This window comes from Marmota marmota, unplaced genomic scaffold, assembly GCF_001458135.2.
Source record: "Marmota marmota marmota unplaced genomic scaffold, marMar, whole genome shotgun sequence".
NCBI classification, from domain to species: Eukaryota; Metazoa; Chordata; class Mammalia; order Rodentia; family Sciuridae; genus Marmota; species Marmota marmota.
This window is the reverse complement of record NW_025999941.1, coordinates 11840740-11860248: the sequence shown is the minus strand read 5'-3', so window position 1 is coordinate 11860248 and position 19509 is coordinate 11840740. Positions and strand designations below refer to the sequence as shown.

General features: G+C 41.8%; 1 protein-coding gene across 2 annotated transcripts in view; it reads left to right on the top strand.

Annotated features, from left to right (window-relative positions):
- The window catches only part of Cfap20dc (CFAP20 domain containing), a 220012-nt gene that overhangs the window by 163972 nt on the left and 36531 nt on the right, over positions 1-19509 (top strand). For both annotated transcript variants that reach the window (XM_048801194.1, XM_015494492.2), the window contains one exon: positions 10148-10209. In XM_048801194.1, the coding sequence (XP_048657151.1) occupies positions 10148-10209 (62 nt within the window). The remainder of the gene's footprint in view (positions 1-10147; positions 10210-19509) is intronic.

Below are 19509 nucleotides of genomic sequence, written 5' to 3'. Positions count from 1 at the left end.
GATCCCAGCACAGAAGAGAAGTACGGTGTTGGTCCTAGAGGTTGACTGGCTCCTCCCTATGACTGAGGGTCCTGGTAGCCCCTGGGTATCTCAAAGGTTTACCTCCCCATGAGTCTCCTGAAGTGTGGGCCTCCCCCTCACTGTGGCCCAGCATAGGAGTGGAAACAGGCCTTAATCTTCCCAGTTTTCAGGTAAACAAACTGAACCCTGCGCCCAGATTTCTATACCAGGTCAGTGGTGGATCCCATAGCAGAGCCTCAGACTTTAAATCAGTCCATTCTCTACAGTACTGTCCTCGGATCTTATGGCTTAATAGGAAAAACAAAGTATAAACATCAATATAATAGTCCAGTGTGGCACAAGAGATGTCATAGGCAGAATAAAATCTGCCATTCTCAAAAGTATCTAGAGCTGTTTTAAGATCTCCATAAACTCAAAGGATATTTGCACACAAAGCCACATTCAGCCTAGCAGGAGAAGTAGCGCACGCCTGTAATCCCAGCAACCTGGGAGGCTGAGGCAGGAGGATTGCAAGTTCAAGGCCAGCCTCAGCAACTTAGTGAGACCCTGTCTCAAAATTTAAAAAACACAAACATTGTTTTAAAGACTTGGGGTGTAGGTTAGTGGTAAAGCATTCCTGAGTTCTATCCCAGTTCCAAAAATAAAAAATAAAAAAGCCACTTTCAATATCATAACATATTAAAATATACTTTCACTTATAAATATAACCTTTTTACTATAGTTTTTGAAAGGAAACATAAAATCCTATAACTTTGATTCATGTATATACATATTTAAACATTAAAGGATAGTTGACAGTAGATGTTATGTTTTAAGAATTTACCAAATAATTATTAGTTCTGCAAATATTTTTTGTATTATTTAAACCCGGTTTTTTCTGGATCTCCAACATCTTTGTAGATTTCCAAAAACCTCAGGGACCCTGACACCTAATGCTCCCGAAATCAATGAAACTTTCTGTGAGCTGTGCTAGTGATTGAACCTAGGGCCTTAATGCTTTACCACTGAGCTGCAGACTCAGCCTGTGTGTGTGTGTGTGTGTGTGTGTGTGTGTGTGTGTGTGAGAGAGAGAGAGAGAGAGAGAGAGAGAGAGAGAGAGAGAGAAAGAGAGACTCTCACTAAGTTACTGAGGCTGGACCCAAACTTGCAGCCCTCCTGCCTGAGACTGCAAAGAGGCTGGGATCACAGCTGCTCACCACTGTGCATGGCTAACACTGAGGCTCTGGCAAGCTGATTCCAGCCTACTGACATACAGATCTCCTAACCACTATGACCCAGTGACTTCTTAATACATGAGTTAATTGTCAAATGAGTGCTGTGGAAATCTATTGGAAGGTGAGACTTCTGTGCTGTCGAGAGAATTTGCAAGTCTTTATGAAGGAGGAATTCAAATCAGCTCCAAGGGGATGTCAAGGGAAGAAAACATGATCGCAGTTTTTAATTGGTGGTTTTCATCGCCACCTTTCCCGCCCTCCAGAATTCTCCTGCCTCGACTGTGTTTTCATTAAACACAGATATCAAGCTCATATAAAGCCTCAAGCAACCTTGGTGCCAAGAGCATCCACCCACCCAGAAAAACACCCCTGTCCTGGTTCCTCTGATTACTGAATGTCCTTGTAGCCAGAGCTAAGATACTGGGAGTCGGCTGCAGACTTCTGCTGGTGAAATTTGTGATGGAATTGAAACATTGCCTTCCTTATAAAATATTCCTCAACAGCCATTTAAACCTCAAGTAAGAATGAGAACAGTGGCCTCATGATGGGGCTCCTTCTGTCATGAGGCAGCTCGGAGACCAGCATCACAAAGGGCAAGCGGAGGAATGATTATTTATGGACTGAGAAGTCTGAACTCTTGGTTGCCCTGGATACGGTGTTCTCATCACTGTCCTGTTCTGGCAGGGACTGAAGTCTCCTGCATGACAACTACTTCACTCTGAAAGTGTGCGGCCAAAAATAACACCGTTAGTAATGAACTTAATAACCCTCTATTTGATCAAATGAGAAATTGAAAACAGTCTGTTTTTCATACAGAGAAAATATTGAAAATCCTACCTCTGGTATTCATAAGATATGTTTATTATTGCATCAAATTCAGTCTATCCTAGTATTGGAACTATCAGCAAATGGGAAATTGCATTCCTTAATGAATTCCGCATCCTGCTGCTCGTATGGAGTTTAAATAGAGCAATCTACAAGCATTGTTCTGGTCTTTCTGAGAGCTTGCAGCTTTGTCTTTAGAAACTGTGCAGAAACGATAGAAAAGAAAAACTGAAAGAGTGCATGACTTTATTTAATCACAGTGATGTCCTCCTCCTCTTCTAGCTCAGTGAATGGCTCGGCCACCTACCTTGGCACCTGAGCCAGAAATTTAGAAGGCATTTCCACTTCTCCCACTCTTTCATCCCACAGATCCACTGGTCTCCAAGACCTGGGACCCCTCCTTCTTTTCACGCTTAACACTTGCTACCTAATACCTTGACAAGTTATTTCTCACCTGAATTCCTTCAGCAGTCCCTCAGCATCTCTGTGCCTCCACTCTGAGCACCGAAGCCCAGTGGTTAGGAGCATTTGCTCTGAAGTCCAAGTGTGACAGTTCAGATCCAAGCTATGACCTTATAAAGCACTTGGCACTGTACCTGAAATGCAATAGGTATTAATAATCAGAGCTTAGTTATTGTTGTTATTATCATCATTATTCACATTAGCCCTCTTACCAAAGCCTAGACCTGATCCAGTCTCTCCCCTCTGTGAAGCCCCTGGGTGATTCCCCAATGACTCTAATTTAGCACAGGAGGAACCCATGATCTGAGACCTGCTCCCATCTAGGCCTCATCTCTTACTACACCCCACTTCCACTCCATGAGTTAGTCCCAGTTACAATTTCCTAAGTGCATTCCATGCATATCCCTGTACCTTGCTCTTGATTATCTCTCAAGACAGCTCAAAAGCCTTCTGCAGCCCTTCTTACCAGCACAGAGACAATTTCTCCTTTGCCCTTAGATCCAGGCACATCTGCATGGTAACTCTCAGTATAAGTTAACTTGTTTCACATTATTATTATTATTATTATTATTATTATTATTATTATTACTAGTATTATTACCATTACTATTGGAGTAGTACAATATGCTATGGACTAGGCTGAGTGTTGTGGATACACATAGAGCTTTACACAGTCTTGAGATGTTCACCATTGCAGAGCCACCACCCTAGCCTGTGTGCTTTTCAAATAAGAGTGCAACTTCAAAATTAATTGAATACCTGGCATATTAGTATATATGGAGGTATGGAGAATAAAATACACATGAAGCAAAGAGTAAGACAAGCATATGCAAAAATTCATACGTAGGACTGCCCCCCCCCACCCCCAAGGCACTGGTAGCCACGCCATATCTCACACAAAGATCTCAGATGTGAATTGTTAGCAACTTAAATTACAAATCACTGAATTTCAATCACTGAAAGTTTATTGTGATTAGCCTTTACTATTGAATGTATACTTTTCTTCTATCATAATAATCGTTTCATTATACCTATTTTATGTACTACTGAATATATCCAATTTCCCTTTAAAAATACTCACTGGTCTAATATCAAATAAAGTAATGCAGGCTGTTGAGAGATAACAGAATGAAGAGTTATGGGAACACATGAGATGAAGCAGTTAATTCTACTGTGGGTTTGAGGGACGTTTTCATAGACAAGGCAACAATTACACTGAAGTTCAAGAATGAGTATAAGTTCACCATGTAGAAAAGAGAGAGGAAGGAAGTTCAAGTTCTGAAAAGGAGCAGAATTAAGTATGTGGAGGTGCGCACAGGATAGGTCTTTCAGCAAGATTAACTTCCTCTTAGTACCTTTATTTCATTAGCTGTGTAAGACTGGAAATGGGTTTTGCTTGTTTCCCAATGCCTACTCACTCTGTATCTACCACAAAAGAGAACTACTCTCTCTTCTAGCTACAGTGTACTTCTTGCCTGTCACTAAGGGAGCCATCTTGCTTTCACTGGAAGAGCCATTTTGCCCATTACTAGGGGAGCCATCTTGCCCTGTTAGCTAGGGGAGCCATTTTGCCTGACTCTAGAGGAGCCATCTTGCTTGTCATTAAGGAAGCCATCTTACCCAGCATTAGAAGAGCCATCTTGCCCCATTAGCTAAGGGAGCCATTTTGCCTCAGTACTAGAGAAGCCATCTTGCTCATCACTAGGGAAGCCATCTTGCCCATCACTAAGGGAGCCATCTTGCCTGTTAACTATGGGAGCCATCTTGCCCCTCACTAGAGGAGCCATCCTGCTTTTACTGGAGGAGCCATCTTGTCCATCTCTAGGGGAGCCATCTTGCCTGTGGACTAGGGGAACCATCTTGCTGTCACTAGGGGAGCCATGTCCTTTGTTCAGTCAAGCTATTGCTCATCCGTCTTTTCTACCTAGAAAACAGCTACTTGGTTTCTGTTCTTGTTTGTTTGCTTGTTTGATGGCTATTTTTTTTTATTCAAAAACTTATTTTTTAGAACAGTTTTGGGTTCACGGCCAAACTAAGAGGACGGCACAGAGCTTTCCCATAGGGGAGTCCACAGACAAGATGGCTCCTGTGCACAGCCTCTTCCACCATCAGCAGGCTCAACTGTAGCACTTACAACATTGAGCGTCCAGCATCCCCTGCCTGGGTGTGAGGGCCTGAAGGTGGAACGCCCTCGTCCTCTCCTACCTTCCACTCTGAGCACCGGCCTGGCTAGGGTCTCGCTGCTGGTCACCAGTTATTGGTTGAATGAACTAATCGATAATACAAAAATTTATTTCTTCTTTTACTCTAAGGTAGTTTTCATCAAAACTTCAAAATTGAACATCTGCTTTGTTTTGCTTCAATAAACCTTGAATGGCTCAGGTAAAATTTTATATTCAAGACTTGATAAGTGGATATTAAACACACACCCAGAGGAAAGCCCCTCTGAGCCAGGGTTGCTGCCAGGAGCAGGAGCAGAGATGGAGCCAGAGGCCGGGCCTGGAAGGAGGGTCCTCACCCAGTCACCGCACTGACCAAGCCCTGACCCTCGGCCTTCCTCAGCCTTCACACAGTTCACAGTAACATATGCTGTTTAAAAGGTGTTTAGATATGATAAATTAGTCATTTAAAAGTGTTATTAAGTGTAACCATATTTCTCATAGCAATAGCAAATTGGCTTTTGTGGGCATCTCTTACTAAATAAATCAAACCTCCTGAGAAATCCACTGGCCTTTGACAAACAAGTTTTTCAAAGTTTTTTAACTTAAAAAATTCAATTAAAACAATATGTTATAACTTCTGTGGAAACCAGGCTGCAAGTAATCAATTTTGGAGGGTTTATGTTAGGAGTAGATCTCATGAGATTTATCCAAACCCTGAGTTCTACGAAGCCTTAGGAAGGGAATAATGAATTACCTGTGATGAATTTCTAAATGAGTTTTATCTTGGTGGAGATTTTATTTGACAAGAACATAAAACTTTGCCATGCCTGTGGTGTGTGTGTGTGTGTGTGTGTGTGTGTGTGTGTTCATCTTAAGGAAAAGGAATAGGCATTAATGTACACAGCTTATGTGATGACCAAAAAGACATAAACTCTACCTGGGCCCAAATCCCTGCTTTGTCATTTACTGGCATCACCTGTAAAATGGGAATCATAAAAGAGATCCTTCGTATTGCCATTGTGTACAGAATGCACATGCCAGGGAGAATAAGCTCACGTTGACTGTAAACTGCTACTCTCCTGAGTAACGGCCACTTGAGTGATTGCAAGAGATTTCTAGGACATTTTTCGTTTTTATGGCTACCGAGGGCTATAGGGTAGGCAGAGATTCTCCCAGGTTTGTTTTAATGTGAACTTAAACATGGACATGAACACTGACCCCCACAGAGCTTTACAGATGAGCTCTTTCATTATTTCGGTATTTTTTTATTTTTCTGTCCTTCCACGAACCTAGATTCGAGAGAAGCATACCTAATGTGTGCCACCCTGTGAGCAGATGCCCCCAAACCATGTAAGTCTTCTCAGCTTAGGGAGTAAGGAAGGGAAGGAGTGAGGGAGGGAAGAAAACTTATCTCATGCATCCATCAGCGTGGCATGTTGCAGAGCACAATATTTGGAGAAAAATGAAGCAAAATGCACTTCATAAAATTACAAGCATATGGTGAGGTTCTCAGACAAGTTATTTATGGTCTTGATGAACCTCACATTATTGCCATTTTCATAGGTTTTTATAAAAATATTGTTTTACCTTTTAACATAGCAGGATTATCTTATCTCTTGTTCTTTTATTTAGCTTTCACTTCTCTCCCTCACCCCCAAATTTCTAGCAGCTTGATCATAGAAAAAGCAAAGCTTCTCCTGCTCCATGGTAGTTAATTTTATGAGTGCTGTTTTCCCGGCGCTTGTGCATAGCAACAGCGCCACCAAAAGGACAAGGTCCAGGTTTCCTGGGATCTGTTCCATTTCTTTCCACAAGAGCACATCTGCGTTTCGCAGGATTGCTGGCTGCCGTGTGTCTAAAACACAATATACTGGCATTTCAGGCACTATATAGCTAATAGGTCTTCATTCGTTCTGAACTACAGATTCATTAACTTCTCAGCTCTCTTTGGGTGTAATGAGTTTTCTTTTAATCTTCCTAAATCTAAAAGGTAAGTAGTTGATTGTGCTAAGCTATTGATAAATTAGGAGAGCAGATGTACTTATATCATGATAGAAATGATATATGAAAGCTGATATTAGAGCCAGTATAATATCTATGCTGTCAGGAAAAAAATACTGAAATGCATGAATGATTCTATTTAGTGACTATGAAAGTCACTCAAGGGAATAAAACTTCTTAGTCTCAGAGTACTATGTGTTATATCTTATGTTTGCCCCCAAATTTAGCAAGTGTGGCAAAACTTATTTTTTTTCTTTTTAAATATATAGTGACATCTCATGAGGATTAAATCAAATCCATTTAATTTATAATAAGGAAGTAGTTATATATATGTCAAATAAGTGTATTTGTAGACTATTTCTCCCCCCACCTTTATACACTGAATGGATTTTGCCACATTTATTACTCAAAAACTTTTGTATTCAATCCTCAGTGTAAACTCCCAAGCTGAGATAAACACTAAGGTGTAGTGTTTCAAAGGATGAGCTGTGGAATCAGATGGACTGGGTCCACAGCCTATCACCCCTGCTTCCTGGAAGGCATGACCTTGGGCTAGTACCCAGTGTATAGATGTCCTCCTCCCTGGTTCAGAGTTGTTAGTTCTGTTTATTTCATAAAAATGCTCTGAGGATCCAATGAGAGAATATCTATCAAGAATTTGCATGGATCCAATTCTATAAACACACTAAAAAACCAACACCAAGTATCTGCACCGCATTTCAAGAATAATGAGTTCAGTCATGTAAAGGTTATCATTTTGTTAGTCTGTTATTTTTTTCCTCTCAATGCAATTAGAAATTAATTCTTTGTCAATCTTAACAATTAGTGTTCTTGTCCTTTATCTGAAATAAAGATGACATTAGATTTAAAAAAATTTGCATGGAATAAATGCTCAAGAAATACCAATTACTGCTGTTATTATTTTAGATATTGGTTTCTTTCTCTTTGTATCTACTTATGGTATCCTCTAAATGTGACTGCATTCCAAAATCAGAAAACAACACATTTTATTTTCTGTATGGATACTCTTACAGGATGTTACCTGCATAAAAACAGATTTGCTGCTGTGTATGGACAGGAAGAGTGGGTGAGGAAAAAATATCTTTTCCTCCCCCATCCTAGGTTCATGACTGAGGCCCTTCTAATAAAAGATAAGAGAAAAGCATGCAAACGTATTTAAGGGTTGCATGACACAGGAGCCTTTGTAAAGAAATGAAGACCAGAGAAATTGTAAAACCTGCTTGTTTTTATACTGGGCTTGACAAAGAATGGAAAGTCATAGAGAAAGGCAGTTGGACAAAGCGGAGATGATTTAGTGGAAATGAACTGGAAGAAACTGAACAAGGCCTTTGTTCCATTTCTTCTCGGTGAGGTCTTGCCTTCCAGAGATAAGGAGGCTCCTTTCTTCTGGGGAGAAGTGGCCTCTGCCATGAGGGTCTTGTGACCTGCTTCCGAGGCAGGATGGACAACCCTCCCTAGGTCTTCAGAGGAGAAGAGCAAGGGAAGGTGAGAGTGACCTTCCTGCTTCTGCCATTTTCTCAAATGCCGAGGTGCGGCGTTTGAGTGACTGTCCTGAGCCTTTGTGGGTGGGGACAACTTGCTTCAGATGGACACAGGTGCTCCACCTTTCTATCTATTCATGTCAGCAGTTCTTATTGCTTTGAGAAGCTTCCCAGGTTATTTTTATTTATTTTCTAACACTTAGAAGTCTCTGTGCATGTGATTTTTTTTTTACTCCCGGTATCACTAAATCTGTTTTATATAAATGGGACCAAATATGTATAGTCTAAAGTGAGAGCTAAAGTCTCAAACAAGATAGAGGTTTCCCAGGGATGGAGTAAGCTATTTAGAATAAAGTCTTGGGATGAGGATAAACAGAATTAATAGTATAAAATTAATAAGTGGACATTTGGCTGAATATCAGGTCGATGATGTCTAGAGAGTTATGGAAACACCTCTGAAAATAAATAGGCAAAAGTCCACTGACTGGGGACCTGAGTGTAGCTGAAATACCGAATGAATACCAATAAATTTATCATGGGGAGTATTACTACACGGTGTGAATTGGTCCTGGGAAACTGTTTGGCCCTGTGCTTGGTAATTTCTCTCTCTCTCTCTCTCTCTCTCTCTTTTTTGCTGGGAAATAATAAAGCCTAAATCACAAAACGAAATTTCCCTTGCAAATTGCTGAGAGTCTTATTTCTCTAGTGAGATCAAATATGTCTTATGACATGGTTTTCCTCCCACTGTTCTCCCAGCTGTTGTTTCTTATTACTGAAATGTTGATGCGTTGATATTGGTTAGTTACCAAAGTACCTGGGCACATTGAAATTCATGGCGCATCACAGGTAGGCAGGCTCAGTGGCTGTGATTATCAGACGGGCATTTGATTTAAATTAAAGGAGTACTTCCAAGAGATTATTTATAAAGGAAGACGGTTTACTCTGAAGAATTCCCATCACCCCCGCCATTAATATTTTAGAATCTATTAAAATAAGGAAGATGCGGAGAGTAAGGAAGATGGGCTCTTTATGTACTGGCACCATTGCCACAACCCTTGGCCAACATCGTGGCCTGGAACTACAAGTCCACACAGGGCCCCTTTGACTAAGGAAGTCACATTAGGAATGGAATTCAGAAGTGGGTACCAAATTCCACTGGTAGTGAAATGAGAATGTGAACAGTAATTTTCATAGTAGAACTCAACTGTTGTTAATGGGACAAGAGACATACCAAGAGCCAATGTTCAAAGGAGAATTTGTACTCCACACGATGGAATCTTCTCCCATCCTAGGGCAAGGAGGAAAGATGAAGTTCTGTGAGAGGCCAGCGTTGAAGGCTACATAGGACACAGGGTGTAGCTATGTCATGAAATCCACACTGAAAGGTGCCTTGTGGGGGAAAAGTTGAGATTTCCCACTTTTGTAGGTGCTGCCACCACTTTTCTCAGCTCCCTGGATCAGTCCTCACAGTTGTCTTGTACTGGGGAAAATGACCACCGTGCCCTAAGATTTACACATGCAACGCTCATTAGTGAACAGAGTTCTCCTTGCCAGCATGCTCACATTGAGACCTAAGCAGACTCCTGTACCTCTGGGTCTCTGCTTGCAATGCACCTTTTACTTCCACAAGATATCTTGTTTCTATTGGATCATATCCACCACTGTTGGCAGTATAAAGGATTCTGACTTGTGAATTTTAACAACACCATAGATGCTATTTAGTCCAGTCATTGACCATTAAAGGAACCCCCGTGTTTTCTCATTTATATCACTCTGCTATTTGTTGGGTCTCAGGGAGATCCCTTGCCTGTTCTGCAAAATAAACACAGCCCCTTCTTGCAGATTGTGTCTCGTCTCGGGGAAGGGGGGCGGAATGCAGCATTGGGAATGTGTGTGAAAGTCTGTCTAAAGAACATTGTCCTGATTAACACCTGCCTCACAAATGTTTTATCTTTTATAGCCTGTCAACCAGGGTCGTCACTACCAGAAAGAAATGAATCCACCTTCTCCTTCCAACCCTCGGTAAGAATCATTAATAATCTCAATTTTTAAAAAACAGATTATTTATAAGATTGTGCATTTTTCTTGATTTCCTGAAAGTGTTTTCCAAAATTTCCAATGAGCTTCCAAAGTTATTTTCTTTCGAAGTCTTAGTTCATCCCCTCTTCTTATTCCAACTGTGCTTTAATTACCTAGGTTTAAACACCTCACTGGGGGCTGGGGATGTGGCTCAAGTGGTAGCGCACTCGCCTGGTATGCGTGCGGCCTGGTTCGATCCTCAGCACCACATACAAACAAAGATGTTGTGTCCGCCGAAAACTAAAAAATAAATATTAAAAATTCTCTCTCTCTCTCTCTCTCTCTCTCTCTCTCTCTCCCTCCCTCCCTCCCTCCCTCCCTCTCTCACTCTATCTTTAAAAAATAAAAATAAAAAAATAAACACCTCGCTGGGGGCTTTGAGCAAGTCCTTTAACTCAAAATAATTCAGACATAATAATTGCCTCATTGTATTTTGAGAAAGTTCCAGATGGACTAATATATGAAAAATTCTTAGTACAGTTCTTGGCAAAGAGTGAGCGTTTTTTAAGTGTCTATTTATTCATTATTAGTTTATTTTCATAAATATTTCATTATAATAGATAGTTGATGTTTAGTACATTTTAAGATATATATATATATATGCCTTTTAAATTTATCAAGAGAGTCTATATATAACTTCAAGTGGCCATTCTTTTTTCCCAATTCCAAAGTTGGTAACCTCAAAATTATTTCATTATTTCAAAAATATCATTGGCCAAGGCCCTGGATTCAATCCCCACTACTGAAAAACAATAACAACCTCAAAAACCAATTGGCATCTGAATCATTTGTTTAATACTAGAAAAAAAAATCTCAGAATTTTAGGCTGATTAGAAACAAGCAAATCTGAATTTGAGCTTTAAAATGTACATAGCATTACATGGCTTTCTGATAGCGAGATAAGATAGCTTATCCATACAAGTCAACATGACTTTATCACTGTTTATTATACACTAGGAATTTACTGAAAAGTCCATCTATCTTGAGCTCCAGATACAGAGTCTGAATTACTGGGCTGCATCTCATTATCCAAATGCATTTAATGATCAAGTTGTTTAACCTGTACTGTGGATTGTCCCAGGGAATAGACCGAAACCCAGGGTAACGCTGTGGCTCTAGCTGTAGGGTGTGGTGCTGCTACATAATGTCTGAGTTAAGACTCTTTGACTCTTTTGTTATATATAATAATAATAATAATAATAAAAAGCCTTGGCTAGTATTGAGAGAGCTTGAAAAGGCATGGGAGAAAGGGATACTTTAAGTAAGAACATAGGGCTCCATCATAGAACCCAGGGTCAGCCAGGCCTCAGGAAGGGTCCTAAAACTAGGAACCAAAAAGCCACCAGGCAGCCACACGGCACCCTTGCCCCTCTGCCTGCATTCACTGTCTGCTCCTTTCCTCTCCCTCAGCTCTCTCTCTGCTTCTCCGGTCCACATATGGCTGTCTGACAGCTCTTGAGTTTACATATTACAGTTCAAAGTACATGCTGAGGCTGACAGACTATGTCTGATTCCCAGTTTCTACGTTCCAAGAGAGAGAATGTGATTGGGCTAGGTTGAGCCAAGCATCCACTTCTGGTCCAATAAGCAAAGAGCAGTGAACCAAGCCCTGAAAACTAACAGGGCTCCCAGGAGACCATCAGGGGCTTATGGGAATTTTATTGGGGCTGAGAATATTTATGATATGGGTAGAGTAAATGTTCTTTGTTAATCTTCTAATTGTTCCTGATCTGTGCTGCTGTTCCTTCATCAAATCACATTGTTCCTTCATCAAATCACAGTGAGAGGAGTTTTCACTATCATAAATAGATGTTATAAGGAGTTTAAAATTGAGAATGGAATTTCAGTATATATAAAAATATGTTTCAACATTTCTATGTACAAGTAAGCTTTCAAGGTAACTGGACATCCAAGTGATAACAAATTTCAGAATTCATAGTCTGAACTACTGAGGGTGATAATAATTTATGTTAGAAAGTGGAGGTTTTGTTTCATTGAAAGGAGAAAAGGGCCCTAATTATCATCCTAATTCTGCCTCCAATCTAGTCTATGATCTCAGACAAGTCTCTCAGTCTCTCGATATCATTTAATAATGTGAACACACTCATATATGAAAGAAAGAATTGAATTATATGCTTGCTGAGGTCAATTTTAACTTTATGATTCTGAGACTTTTATGAGACTCATTGTAGACTTAGAACAACTAATCCTGCCATCAAAATTTCACCCAGCTTATTTTTAATCTCACTAAGCTCTATAGAAAACATACTTCCTAAATATCAGATCAATTAGTGAGTGAATAAATGAATAGCTAGATGTAGCAGTATGTGATTTCAAATGTCCCTTTTACTGGTTCAGTCCCAAAGTTAGAATATCAAAAGGATAGAACATAAGAAAATTCACCAAGAGAGCAAGACCGTATATCTTGTGCAACCAATTACCTGTTCATTCACTCAGCAAAAAGGAATTTACATTTTTACATAATGAAATAAAAAGGACATATTCTAAAGTAAAGAATAAAATTCCATCAAACCCATTACCAGTGGGCTATCCAGAGTTTCCTAGAAAATTATTACATAACTATTCAGAAAACCTGCAGATTACGTGACTTTGCTCTTGGCTCATAAATTCCGAAGCATGGAGAATTGGACATAAAGGCATTATTGGGCCATAAATACAGAAGATGCTAAAATCCTGAGATCAGCATGTATGATCCTATAAATGGAATAAAATGAATCATGTAATTCAGCTTAAAATTGAAAGCAATGATTCTTCTTAAGATTTTTGTTTATTATATTTCTTATAAATACTACCCCATAAAATAATAAGTAAATACTACCCGATGCTTTAGATCTCCAAATACAGAACTTTAAAATTAAAGTTAAAGGATACTGATAATGAAGGTGGAAAAGATATAAGTGAGAAGGTCAGTCTCTAAATACACCCTCCTGGATAACCTGGATTCTAGATGGCAAGTCTATACATGGAGTCTCTGAACAGTACCTGGACAGCATGTGTTCAGAGAGGCTGTGATTTGAGGAATGCTACCCCAGCAGAGAGGGGAGGTGTGTGCTGCACGTCCAGCAAGACAGTGTAGCCACAGTCCTCTTGGAAGTGAAATGGCCACATTACCTCCAGTGAAATATCCGCAACTACTCAAGACCCAAGAACCCAAGATTTTAAAATTACATATACCCATGCCCACCTATGGATCTATTTAGAGAGCCGACTTTCAGTTAGCTTCATTAATGACAGAACAGCCAACATCCCCAAAGTCTTTCATTTACAGTGTGCTCTGGAAAGATTGTCCCTTCTGCGACATAACTGCCTTCTTCTGTGTGTGCAGGATTAAAACTAAAGACAGTACACAGCCCACAGAGGAGGCAAACTTAGTTTCTGAAGAGCTGGCTCCAGGTGGAAAATAGCTAAAACACTGCATATATTCATAGATTGTTTTCTTCACAGTAAAATCATCCACTTACGCCCACAGGGCGGTACTTGACATTGGACGGAGATGGGATGCAATGGTAATCATTTTCCTGAGAAGATGGTGATCTAGGAATTGAACTACATATGGTTCACCTTATCGAGTTCCTGGCACTTCTAAGTGTGCGACAGAGCCATTTCCCATGCATTGTCAGGCAGGGGGTGGTATTTCCCATTATTTCTTCCTAACACACTGAGGGACAGGTAGCATCTCAGATGCTGAGGCCCTGGCCTCCAACATCTAGGGACATTGCCTCTTGGGGCACTGACAGCCTTTACGACAAGGTGCAGAAATGGCTAACATAATCCAATACAATTCAGAGGAGTGTGGGGCGGGAGGAAACAATTTCACAGTTCATTCATGTTGAGAAATGTTCCCGAGCATGTCAACTTGCATGCTGCCAAACAGAGCAAAATGGATGCCGTTTGCAGCCACAAGCCATTTATTTTAAAATGCCATCTATTGGTTCCTGGGTTTAGATCGGTCCCTTAGGCACATCTATTTATATGTTTATGTAGATTCTTCAGAACAGCACAGATCTTTTTGCTCGGGAATGAATTTTATAAAATAATCTGTGATTACATTCTGCTTGTCTGTTCATATGGACGGAGTCGATAACCAGGCTGTCGTTTCAAATGATGATTCCGCTTGCTATTTTACAACCCCTTGGAAAATTCGGGAGAGGAGGGGATGTGGACAAAGGCTTTGTGAGATTCTAAATGGTTATGGAGAAAAAAAAAAAAAGATAGAAAAGCATTCTAGAATTCCCAAGCAGTAGCAATGGCATGATTCTCTGAAGTGTTTGCTTTATGATTTATTGCTTATCTGTAGTTTTTGAAAATGTCATTGCAGATTGTGTTAGGGCCTGAATCCTTTGTAGCTTTGCCACATGTTTGTGTGATATAAACATACTTATAACTATAATTATCTGATAAAGCCCTGCAGACTTTGACAAACGATTAACAAGCAGTGACCTCGGCTCCCGCTGGTTTAGCCGGCCTGACGGAGGCAAGCTGTCCTGTTAGTGTCACCTACACGCACCACTCCGGACTGATCACACTGACTTCATTTTTCTTTTCTCTCCAGTTGTCAGGAGTCAACCTAATGAGCTTCTTTTCTATGGCTTAAGCTTCTCTTTTTTTTTTCCCCCTAATACAAAAGAGAGATGTACAAATAAATAAATAAAATTCAATACGGACCTTGCATGTCATGTTCCTCTTCTCCAAATGATTACATTTGGATCATTTTAAAACAAGTTGGGTTTTTCACAAATTATCCCTCCTTGAGACAAAGACCCACAGAGGATTTCCATATTAATCCAGCAAACATTTCATTCCTCTAAATGGAGTTTTGGTGGTGTTTTCTGTTACTCAGAGTTTTTGCATTATATCTTGGTGGTTTGTTTTAAAACCAAAGGCATCGGAGTTCATTTCTATCATTTCTCTTGTTACCTTTAACTAGGAAAATTGTCTGTGCCTCTTGTTTCAGCAGCTGATTCCCACACGTTCACACTGCTTCTTGTTCAAGGACCCTGATCCCCACATTCAGAGTCTGAGGGTCTGCTTCAGAGCTCACTGACTGAAGGCCAGACAGGCTGTCAAGTTCTCTAAGGGCAGGGCTCACTCTCTAGTGTGCTCACTCTACCCCCACCCCATCATCTATCAATCTAGAATATTCTCCAAAGATCCACGTATTGTCCTCAACCTGTGGTTTGGATATGAGTTGTCCCCCAAAAGCTGATGTGTGAGAAGATGCAAGAAGGTTCAGAGGAGAAATGATTGGGCTCTCAGAATCTTAATCCAATCGGTGAATGAATCCCTAATGGGATTAACTGAGAGGTGCTTGGAGGCAGGTGGGTGTGGCTGGAGGAGGTGGCATCTGGGGTGTGGCTTTGGGGTCTCTATTTGTCTCTGGAGAGTGGAGTCTCTCTCTGCTTCCTGGTCACCATGTGAGCTGCTTCCCTCCACCACAGTCTTCCTCCATGATGTCCTGCCTCCCCTAGAGCCCTGAGGGATGGAGCCTGCTGTCTATGGACTGAGACCTCTGAATCCATAAGCCTCCACATAAACTCTTCCTCCTCCACAGTTGCTCTGGTCAGGTCTTTTAGTTATAGTAGCAAAAAAGCTGACTAAAACAGAACCTTTAGGCTGCAGAATCTTATGGGAGAAAGTTATTTAAGGGAGTGCCTTTGGAGGAGATTTGAGGACCCTGACCCCAATCTTCTCTTTCTCTCTCTACTTCCCTACCAACCATGAAGTAGACAGACCCCCTCCACCATGCACTCCCGCCATGATGCACTGCGCTACCACAGGTCCAAAGGAATGAGCTGATCAACCAGGACTGGAACCAGAAGCCAAACTAAACCTTTCCTCCTTTTAAGTAGTTGATCTGAAGTATGAGTCACAGTGACTCACTGTCTCTCCCCTCCCTCCTTCTCCCCCGCCCATCCTGTGTTGTTACCTGGCCAGAGTTGGAGCTACACTAGCCTTTGAGTTGAGGGAGGGAGGAAGGGACTCGGTGGGGTTCTCTATACCCCAACACCATGGAAAACTAAAATCTTCATCCTGAACATGAACCACTTTAATTTCAGATTTTTTAAATATCATTGCGAGAATTATCCTTTCATTTCCTGAAAACAGAAAGAGAGTGGTATGGCTTTTTTCGCAACCAGGTAAATGGTTTTTTGAGGCCCTTGTCTGGCCAGAGTGTAACTCTCATTTCCATGCCTGCTTGTGGACGCTTTCTCTCTACCAAACACCATGGTCAGCTTTTTCCTCAGGCGCCCCAGGCTTAACCCCGCCCCAGGAGCTCTGCCTGGAGTTCTAGTTATAGAGCTGCCTCCTCCTGCCTCTTGGTCACTGTCTAAATGAACACTCTCTTCAGAGGGGCCTTTGCTTAGTTAGCATCAACCCCAAAATCACTGTCAGTCACCTTTGTCATGTTACCCTTTTTTTTTTTCTCCATAACAATCTTCACCAACTGACATTCTGTGTATTTTCTAGATACACACACTATGGTGCACAAAGCTGGCATGTGAAATCCTTTAGCGGAGATCTTATCTCTATTTTACTGAATCCCTAGCTCCTCAAGTAGTGTCAAGCACACAGGAGACACTCAGTAAACATATGTTGAAATCGTTAAAACTCACCTCACAAAAATGAATTTCCCCATTTTTCTTTTTTTGCAGAGGGAGGAGAATGGGGGGACTAGGGATTGAACTGAAGGGTGTTTAACCACTGAGCCACATCCCCAGCTCTTTTTACTTTTTATTTTGAGACATTGTCTCGCTGAATTGCTTAGGGCCTCGCTAACTTCCTGAGGCTGGCCTCCAACTGGGATTACAACCATGCACCACCACACCCAGCTTCCCCATCTTTCTTATGGATTTGTTTGAAATGATCTCTTAGAAAATGTCCACAATCTGAAGTCTCTGTTGAATGTGTCCTTTTTAAGCCTGTAAATAGAGACAGCTTTCTAAAATTGAATCACTGTGTTCTCCCTGGGTTCTTACTGGAAATTGTTTTTCTGTGTTGGTCTATTTGTGCCCATTTTATGGAGTCTGGGTGCCCTTGCTAGAAACCTGCTTGAGCTACCACTGCTACCAAAGGGGCACTTACCCAGCACCAGGCTAACAGATCTGGACAGGAATGGGAACAAAGAAAACAAATCATATGTGTGCTTATGTATTCAGAGATGTAGATACAGATTGGGAGGAAGGGAGAGGGGCAGAAAACTCACCCTGTGGCTCTGGTGCCCTCTTAGGTTCACACGACTTCCTATTCCTCCTGCTCATGGAGAAGACCTGAGTCCACTGTGACACCTTAAAATAGACTTCTGAAACTCTAGGCCCCTTTTTCCCACAATGCCCAGCAGAAACCGGGCCTCAGAATAGCTTTTCTAACCCCTCAAGCCCTGCCCTAAGAAACCCCAACCTCAGGCCCCCACACTCTTCCAGAATCATCTTGCCTCTCATCCCTGACCACCCTTAACCCAGGCCGAAGCCTTACACAACTCCAGAGGACCATTCCCACAGGATTCCCTGGGACCCAGCAGCTCACCAACAGGACCACGTGAGGGACAGAGTTGGCTGCTGGGGGTCCCCTGCCGCCTCCCTTCTTCCCCCTCTGCCCTTGACATTTGTTGGGGTGTCCAACCCACTTTCAGTCCTGGTTCTGACCGATTCTTCTGGATGAGTGAGCTTGCTCAGACTGTGTGACTGCCAGTCATCCTGTCCCAGGCCCTGACTGTTCACCAGAGCAAAGGACTTGGTGCCCACTCCTGCCCACCTGTCCATTTGTCTTCATCGTGGGTCCCTCAGTGTCCATTCCCAGATCTGCCTAACCAAGCACCAGGGTCCTCCCTCTCCATCCTCCTCAGCTGAAAGGTCTGTCTTCACCTTAGTCCTCTTGGGCCACGGAATTGGCTCTTCACCCTGAGTCTCTTAGTGTTTCCTGTGTACATATTAAGACTGGGAAATACTGATCAATATTTTAGTTATTGGCTTATTTTCCAAATTGTAAACTCATGAAACCCATTTCCATGAAAGTCTCAAAACTCCAGATTGCACCTTCCCCCCCCCCCACATCCCCAAAGCTTCTATGTCTCAAATAACAGGCCCCAGAAAAACCTTGGCATTCTTAACTAGCAGAGTGGGGCTCCCGAGATTACTAACCCCCACCCCATCACCACCACCCATCCAGTTCACCAACTTGGATCACTCAGATCATTGGCCCACAGTTCAAAGCCATATCTACCATTCTAACATTTTAGTTTTCGTTTTAAATTAAAAGATTCAGCTTCCCCTTCGAGAGTAATGGGAACCTTAAATTTGAATTACTGCTGGTGGCATTGGCACACACCACACCTGTAATCCCAGCAGCTTAGGAGGCTGAGGCAGGAGGATCACAAGTTTGAGGCCAGCCTCAGCAACTTAGTAAAGACCTAAGCAATTTGTGAGACCCTGTCTCAAAATTAAAAAATAAAAAGGGCTGGGGATGTGGCTCAGAGGTTAAGTGTCCCTGGGTTCAATCCCCGGGACCAAAAAAAAACCAAAGGTAGGAGTACTAATTCTAGTTGATAACAATCACTCCAGTCTGCTGGGGGAGGGTAACAGGGCCGGGGGGGGGGATGCAGGAGAAGCGACAATGAACCTAAGAAACAGAGAAACGTAATTGTCATTAAATGGCCACAGCCAGTCACCTCCCCAGACTGTCTCCTCATTCATTCTGTGATCCAGCCCAGAACCGCATCCCTGCTGCTTCATTAAGGGGCCCTCGTGGCTTAAAGCAGCGCTCAGTGCTTTCCAGGTCCCTACTGTGTGACTTGAACATGCCCTGGTGGCCTGTGGCTTCCAGCAGAGGCAAGTTCACTGTGTGTCACACACAGTCGTCAAAATGTGTGTCCAGGAAGGCGCAGAGGGGACAAAAAGTCCCAGGCCAGGCACAGGGGACCTGTGCCCAGGCACAGACACCATGTCTGTAGACAGTTGGGACCACATTTCCCTCTGCCCTCCTTTCTCTCTTATTAATGAAAAGCATTATGTAATTCTCCACTTTAGCCATGTATTATGTTTACCATCGTTTACTGCTTCAAATTATGCTGTTTATTACTGCAAAAAACCCACTCGGTATAATATACACTATTCAAGTCAAATGCTCAGCCTGTTTAAAATGACTCAAAGGTGAAAAGGCAAATAATTTTTAGCTGATTGGACTGAATTAACACTAATATTATTGTTCAATTGACTCTTTCTTATC